This window comes from Vigna unguiculata, chromosome 3 (assembly GCF_004118075.2).
Source record: "Vigna unguiculata cultivar IT97K-499-35 chromosome 3, ASM411807v1, whole genome shotgun sequence".
NCBI classification, from domain to species: domain Eukaryota; kingdom Viridiplantae; phylum Streptophyta; class Magnoliopsida; order Fabales; family Fabaceae; genus Vigna; species Vigna unguiculata.
The window spans coordinates 57,207,118-57,215,648 of record NC_040281.1 but is presented as its reverse complement, the minus strand read 5'-3'; the positions used below and the strand labels follow the sequence as shown (position 1 = coordinate 57,215,648).

Below are 8,531 nucleotides of genomic sequence, written 5' to 3'. Positions count from 1 at the left end.
GTCTAGATTCGGTCAAAGGTAGCAGAGGATCTTCAAATAAAGAGGGCCAACTGTAACAGAAGAAGGGGTCAAACATGTCAGAGTAGACATTCTATGTTTATCTTTTGCTTTTCAGAAATATACAATTTGTTCTCTTCACAAAACACTTTTTTTTTTCAATTATATAATGGACTCCTCTCTTCAGATTCCTCTGCAACATGTTTTTTAATATCTCTCATGTTGCTTCATAAAGATTCAACAGTAATGCTGAAAATTAAAGAAGTAGGAAAAAATTGACTCTGAAACGCTTGCTTTCACTGAAATAGGTTAACTTATGATTCGTATGAATGAAGAAAAATGTGATTTTAAAATAAGGATAAATAATTGTATAATTTGAACATATCTTAGGACATGAGGATTTTACTTTTCAGTGTACTTTAATTAGTTGACAATAATTTATTTGTTTTTAGTTGATTGTTAATTATTTATCAGTTGTGCATTATTGGACGACCTTTAAATATTTATCATGAAAAATGTTATCTATTGACATTCGACAACTTTCAACACCCCCAAGAAAAAGAAAGAAAATTTGACCAAATTCTTGATATGTTGTTTCATAATGACCAAACTAATCCTTTTTATGGCAACTTTCTACATGCTGTTAGGAAACTGCTTTGACATAATGAGCAAGTTCTATATTTACTCTCTGATAAATTATGGCATTATTATTATGAGCAGTTCATGTTCAAAAAGGTACAAAAGCTGAATCCCTTTGGCTGAAGAGTAAAAAATTAAACGAACAGGTAAAGTGAATGGTTTTGTTTGTCACCAAGTACTTAACCATGTTCAACCTTTTAAAGTATTTTTTGAAAATTGAAGGATTAGAATGCACTGTGCATAGCTAGAAAATCATGCAGCTGAGCCTCAATTAATATTCATTTAAGCTTGGAACAGTTAGACATATGCAGACCTATATTTTTCTCCCTTAAGCTTGAGATAGAATTTCAGTGATTGTCCCTATAAAGGCTAGCGAGCCACCTCTAAAACTGATGAAACAAAATATGATGTACCAAATTCAGAATCTTAATTGCAGTAATCTAATTATGAGGATGACGAAGCAAAGTAAAATACGCATTTAGTATGGTGCCAGGAAGTTGCAAGTTTTAACCCTATCTAGAAAGACCTTAGGCTAAGTTGGAAAACATAAATGAGTTGTCAAAGAAATGGAAATAATAAATGGACTAAAGTGTTGGCTTTATGGTAGAAAAACTAGATAGGTAGAAAAACTAGAGAAACTTAATTGACTGATCTTTAAGAAGAGGGGCCTCTGGAGAAGAAAAGTAGGAACCCTAATAAATGAAGGAATGATGTTAATACTATATCAAAAGTGATGAGGGAAACATGTAGAGATCAATGAATCAGAGTTCTCTATCAAATTATGTATGGACACTAAAATAAGGCCAATAGGGTGGGGTATTTGCTGTCATGTTCACCACACAATTATAAAATGGTGCCCCCAGATTTTACAATAAAGTTAATAGCAATTTTTAGCAGGGTCAGAATCAACTCAATGTTTTACCAAGGAAAGTATTTGGAGTTACTTTAAGCTTTCTTTTTCACTTTATTTTCTGTTATCCTATGGCTGTAAAGGAACCGGACGAGTCAAAAACAGCCCGTAGACTGCTTGGAATTCGGTGCACCAAACCTTAAGAAAGCAAAACAGAAAAGACAGTGCCAAATAATATTACTGCATACTTTTGCAGAATGGAAAGCTTAAAAAAGAGATTATTATATAGAAGGGAAAGATGATTGGTTAGTGCTGACAAATGACATAAGAAATTAAGGAACCTGTATATGATTGTAAGTGGTATTCGTGTAATGTGTCATTCACCAACAGCAAGGTTAATCGAGGAAGTCTAGGAAATGGGTCATTTCTTTCATGTGAATGAAACTTTTTCTCAACTCATCAAGAGAAAAAAATTAATAAAAAGAGGAAACAAGCCAGCATCAAATCATTAAAAGTTTGGTCAACCTTCAGTATCACAGCCTCTTTAACCTTTACTTTGGAGCTAAAAGTCAGGGGAGTCATTTCATAACCAAATGGGATCACAGCCATCTGCCAAAGCGTGAAAATGATGTACTCCAAACCTATCAGCTGCAGAATCCGTGTATAGTGCTTGCAAAAGGGAGTAAAATTTGGACAATACAATTGCACCACACACAGACAGTGCCAGGTTAAAAGATTAGTCACCATGACGGCAAATGGAACAGCCTGTGCAATCCAATAGACCCACCCATATCATTCAACATGAATCCAAATGCGCAAGGACAACCAAAACAAACAGGTTACGTGAGTTCAGTCCTCTATGCTAGGAAGAAAATAATATGATACGAACCCTCCACATTTGACTTGCCACATGAAATAGAGGAGAGGTACAAGCAATAAATCACACCAGCTAGATAAGGAATGAGTATCAGAGCATATGCCATTTGTGTAGTCTATACAGTAGTTATTAACAATGAAATTAAATACTATTCATCGGGATAAGGAATCAGCATCGATGCATATTTCACCCTTGGCTTTATTCATCTACGCATTAAAATCGTTGACAGAGGCAGGAACCTAAATGTGGAGGATGAGGATCCTAGGTGACCTCATATAGTATGTGCTCTTCTTCTAATGTGGTCCTATCTTCAACAACTGAGACCCAACTTTCTGCAATCTTAGCAACTCTTCCTTCTGAAATATCAAGTAAAGTAAAGGCTCTTCTGGTACCTTTTGCCTCTGAAGAGGAAAGAGCACTTTCCTCGTCCAAGCTTCTCTTGTCTTCATCATTCAACCTTTTGACCCTAGGAACAATTGCCCCATTCAAGTATATGGTGTTATCAGCGCCAACCACAATCATTTTCCTAAAGCCATTGCCATATGCCAGCTCTTTGTGCATGTGACCAAACACAACCAAAGGAATTGATACTTGATCATCCTTTTTTAGCAAGGATATTGCGTGTGCTAGATCTGTCATATAAACATATTAAACTAGGTAAAAATTGTATCTCAGTTTTGTTGTGTTTGCATTATCTCCATCGCTCTTGGCAATTGGCACCTTAAGGTACAAATCCACTAAAACGGAAATGATTATTCACAATAACATACAGAAGCATTTGAAATGAAATGAAAGATTATGATTCAAATAATAATAAGCGGGAGGGGGAGGCTGGAATACGGCCTTGACAACTGACATTATTGCTGAGTGCCAAAACCACAAAAAGATAAGATTTTAATAAAAAATGTAAGTTATGACATATACGTATCACCTGGATCACCATAATCGCCATTACCCCCAAAGTCCCAATCCTTTCCACATATATCATTCAAATCAGAACCAAGGCCTATACAAAATTAAAATTTAAACATCAGGAAGTGTATTAGGTGTGTATGATAGACAAGCAGTACCACTAGAGCTGACAACAAAATTGAAATGTCATGTGTCACCTGTGGGCCCGTTATGTGCAAGTAATATAAGAAAATGATCATCCGGTGTGCCAAGAGCAGCTTTCTGGATTCTCTTAGCACTCTCATCCATGTCTTTGACTCCATATCTATGACAAAGCTCAACTGATAAAATGATTTCGAACTACAATGGAATTATAGTAATAGTAAAATACAACATATATGATCTTCTAGACAAATCATAAAAGGCCACTTAACTCTACTTCTATTGCGGATTATCTGTTGTCATAATAATGGATAATTAAATGAGGCGAGGCAAGACAAGGCAGGATTGGGCAGAGAAATACATTAAGAGCATCAAAAGTTAACAATATGAGTAACTGTTGGAAAGATCGTACAGCATTCCTTCAAGGTGATAATGTGATGGGAGCAAAATGGTGATTGGTGAACTTAACTCTTTTGTAGGCATTAGAAACTAAGGTGGAAAGCCGAAAATACTAAATAAATTTTGAGCCTTTTGAGGATCGAATTGTCTGATTGCTTCATTACAATACACACCTTGCAGAAAGAAGCTTTTTCTGGGACAATGATTTACCCCCACAAGAAAATGGCCGTCCACCAACAACGCTTACTTTTATTAGAGGGAAGTCTGATCGTCGATAAGCCACATGCTCCTCACCAAGGCTGAATTTATATTGATAGATTCATTTATCAGTAAATTTTCTAAGGATCTCCATAAAATAATAAAAGCATAATAAGTAAAGTCAATGGAAATTGATAGTGATTGAGATTGGGGATAAAACTAAGCTGGGAAAGGTGTCAACAAGAACTCTAAAGTAATCAACTTTCCTTTCAGTAAGTGGTAACTTCTCTAGAATTGACAAGTTTCCGGAACAACAAAAAATTCATCATAGATATTTTAAAATCTCATTTTAAACATTTAATGGAAAATGAAATATAGCACATTTTCTTTTGTTAAACCTGTGCACAAGTTAATTCACCTATAGTATTATATAAGCACATAAACAGAAATAACAAATATGCTTTTGAAATGCATAATTCAAATTAATAAATCAGAGAAAATTTTCTCAGAATAAATCAAATACTTATAGATAAGCTTACCATTCTAGCTGAAGCTGGACTTTATCCTTCTCCTGGCTAATATTTGAATCAAAGTGTTAATTTACAATTTGAACAGAAATCAGCATTTGCAACTAGCACCCACTGGGTACAAAACAAACAAATTACCCTTTTGACATAATAAAAAACTTGTATTGTCAAAAAGATTGGACGGATGGGATTATCTTGGTGTGTGTTTGCATTTTGTTATCAGGGTGGTGGGACAAAAAAGATATACTGTACACATAAATTGAAAGTTTATTTTCCTAGTTTTCTATCTATTTCTAAAATGAAATTTTCATTAAGCCTTGTGGAATAATCAAACAACATTAACCTTTTTCACAGAGTACACACACACACACAAAGAATGATTCCAGGAACAAACTTGTAAACTTCACCTTCTAGAAAACTGTCTAGTAAACCAAGCATCGTGGTTCCCCAATATAACTGCTTTAGCAAATTCAACATTTGCAACACTCTGAACGACTTCAAGATTTTCATCACCAAAATCACCTAACAAGATTGAATGTGACAGTTGATAAAGGATTGAAACGGTAATAGACAGATGAATCATATAACAAATTAATCATAACAATATACAACCAAGATAAATTAACAGGCCATAAACCTGGCACATGCTGATTTGTACAGGTCTCTGGCTATTGATGCAAACCATACTCCTAGGTTATTTAGAAGTTAAACAGATCAATGCCATAGCATTCAATTTTAAAGATGGATACTGATTTTTCATAGGTGTACACCAGCTATTTCCATAACAATTAAAATAGGCATAGAGGAAGCAAAGACACTTAAATGCATTTAAGAAAAATCACTGTAGTGTGATAGGCTGATCAGCAGTAAAGCAAAGCTTGCCTGTAAACAGCACCAAATCTGGCTGCACTTCAACATAGGACTAGATTAGATTGATAAATCAGATATAGGAAAACAAGACTATAGTATTGTACATTACGTAGTTGCAACAACTCAACAGAAATTAATAATAGATGAATATGCAATATCACAACTTTCTCTTCATTTTCTTTCCCCTTCATGACGTGCAAAAAGGACAAGATTTTTTTTTTCTTACTTCTTATTTTGATTTCTCTAGTTTTAATTCCTTATAATTTTTCATTTATCATTTTGTTCCTAAATCTCTAACCAAGATTTGATCTTACACGACCTTTCTACATCAAAGAGCAACTAGCCAAATAATTTTAGCAGGTACCATGTTTTACGATTCCAAGTGACTCTTGGACTCCAGAAATAGGGGTTTTGTTTATTAATTATTTTGGTCTAGATGGGAATGGAATCTATCCCAACCTGATCACATTCCATTGTTATTACTTGTTCTATGACCAAGTGGCCGAAAACAGGAGTTTAAAAAATTTGTACTTTGATCCATAAAGTTAACCTGGAAAAATGGGCTTGTTTGGATACAAGTAAGAAGGAGTTTTTAGAGCTTCTCTAATGGAAATATAGTTTTGTTTTTCAGTGAGAAAAACACTACTAGTTTTCTATACAAACACGCTCAATGTCTATCTACACAGCCAATTTAGCAATCTCCACCAGATTACAGAGACATCCATCCATTTGTAGCAACCTCTCTTAAGTATTTGTGTTGATGGGGTTCGGAGGTAGGAGTCTCTGCACCGGGTTACTTCAGACTTCAGCATAATAAAATTTCCAAATAAGGTTTATTAATAACCAAGACCAAAATAATAATAACAAACAAGTGACAAGAGTCAAGACAATAATTTTCCTTTGTAATACTAGAAACGAAAGGTGCATTTCACGACAAGGTAAGATTTTTTAACACTCTACGAAAACTAACAGCCTCAGCCTTTTTCCCTTTTACTGGGATAACCAAAATTATTACTCTGGTCTATAATCTTTTATCATAATTATAATATTTTTTGTAAGCTTATATAGCATGGAAATGGGAATAGGAAAGAGAACATAGAGCACAGAACCCCACCGCACCGAGGATTGAATCAAATGGCACGTGGGTTGGCAGCAGAATATGCATAAGCTTTTTCATTAACAGGGAACAAAAATGGAAACAGGAGAATGGAGAAAAGTACCTGCAAGAACTCAAGCGCTTTGGAATCTTGTTCAAAGTTCCAGCAATCATGCTTCAGAAAACCCCAAATTAGGTCATGGGCATTGTCCCAAAATTAGCAAACATGAGAAGCAAAAGTTGGGTTTGGAAAGTGGGAAGAAGCTACTTTACCACATCACCGACGACGGCGATTCGAATCGAGGACGACGCGGCCATTGAAGAGCAAGAGAGGTTGAGCTTCGGGCTCACACAGTGACTCATAAAGGAGGAAAATACGGTAGACGCGTGAATGCACGCGCTCAACATGGGCATGATGGACTACCTCGTCTAAAGAGAACTTTTCCTTTACATGTTTTTAGTGTATCAAATTTGTGAATACATTTGATTTCTCCAAACTTCAAATTAATTTTTTCGCTTTTTAATTTAAAAAAAATACATTTTAGCATTTTTGTCCTAAATATGATTAAACATTTATTTAAATTTTTTACAATTACGGGAGGTTTATATCACAGTGTTTTTTCATTTTTATCATTAAATATCTAATAATATTCATTTCCGTTTCAAAATATTTATCTTGACAAATTTTAAGTATAAGAAATTTGGGGTTAAAAAACAACTTTTAATTGCATAAATTAGAAATACTAAATTTTAAATGTATAGAATAAAAGGTAAACTTAAATTCAATGTATTAAAAGCAAATTTACATTTTAGAAAATCATTTATTTTCTCGTGACACTCGTTCGTACTTACTCTAATTTTTTTTATATATTTAATAAAGTGACCAATTACCTCTTTGTTTATTTATTGAAGAGAAATCATACTCTTTATTTAATATTATTTTGAGGATCAATGATACTTTTACAACGAAAGAAAATTACACTTGATATTTACCATTTTTTTTTCTTCTCTCTTTTTTTTCATAATTACATAAATATATTTATTTTAATAATTAGATTTCACTTAAAATAATTTTTTAAATGAATGTATGTTACCAAAATAACATTTTCCTATTTAAGGAAGTGAAAAAAAAAATGATTTTTTGACTATTCAAAAGAAAAAATTAAATTAAATACCTTCTATTTACTAATAACCCTTTTTCATACAAAATTTTGAAATCATTAAAATAAAAATATAGAATGAAAGCACTAAATAGAAAGCTAAGTAGATGTCCCCTCAACTACTTCGTTAGCTGATAAAAAAAACTATTTCGTTAATTATTTGAAAAATTTTAAGTATATCCTTGTTTTTTTATTTACAATTTAATATTTATTTTTTTAACTCTGTCCTTCTATCTGTATGTAAAGTGAAACTGACTTATGAAATAATATATAGATTTAGACTTGTCGAGGTAAACTATCAGTAGAAGTTAACGAATTCAAAACTAAATAAATTAATAAGTTCAATTTTTTAATTTAATCTAATTCAGTTTGAAGTAAACTAAATAAATTGATTGGTTTAGACATCGGATTTGAAATCCGTAGATTTAATAAATTTGAAATTTTATAATATATAAAATTTTACGATACAATGGAATAAATTATTAATATTTTTTATTACTTGGTTTAGGTAATTCTGTTGTAATAGAAATGCTTATTCGTTTCTTAATGAGAAAATTATGTGTGAATTTATGAATTCAACTATGTATATTGTCTTTCCTTTTCCTCTAGAAAGGTTTGTGTATATTTTTACAAAATTTAATTCAATTCATTTGAATCGAATCGATCTCTTCTTTATGATTGATTTAGTTTGATTGTAATTTAGAAAAATATATACAAATAAACTTATTTAAAGTAGGGGTGGTAAAACGGGCTAGTCCGGCCCATTTTTATTTGTCTTGCCTTTGGACCATCAAAAGCGGATTAGGTCAACAGGTTGGACACTGCAATCCATCCCGTCTAAGGGCGGGTCTGCGGGCTAGTCCGC

At 33.0% G+C, this 8,531-nt stretch overlaps 1 protein-coding gene across 1 annotated transcript; it reads right to left on the bottom strand.

Moving 5' to 3' along the window:
* Positions 1-2,254: 2,254 nt before the first annotated feature.
* Positions 2,255-6,982, bottom strand: LOC114178265. The gene is made up of 9 exons (XM_028064076.1): positions 6,780-6,982; positions 6,631-6,681; positions 5,423-5,444; positions 4,948-5,062; positions 4,553-4,588; positions 3,989-4,114; positions 3,473-3,579; positions 3,295-3,369; positions 2,255-2,995 (listed from the first exon to the last, which is right to left on the bottom strand). The coding sequence occupies exons 1-9, from the start codon at positions 6,918-6,920 to the stop codon at positions 2,625-2,627; spliced, it is 1,044 nt and encodes a 347-aa protein (XP_027919877.1). The 5' UTR covers positions 6,921-6,982; the 3' UTR covers positions 2,255-2,624.
* Positions 6,983-8,531: the final 1,549 nt, after the last annotated feature.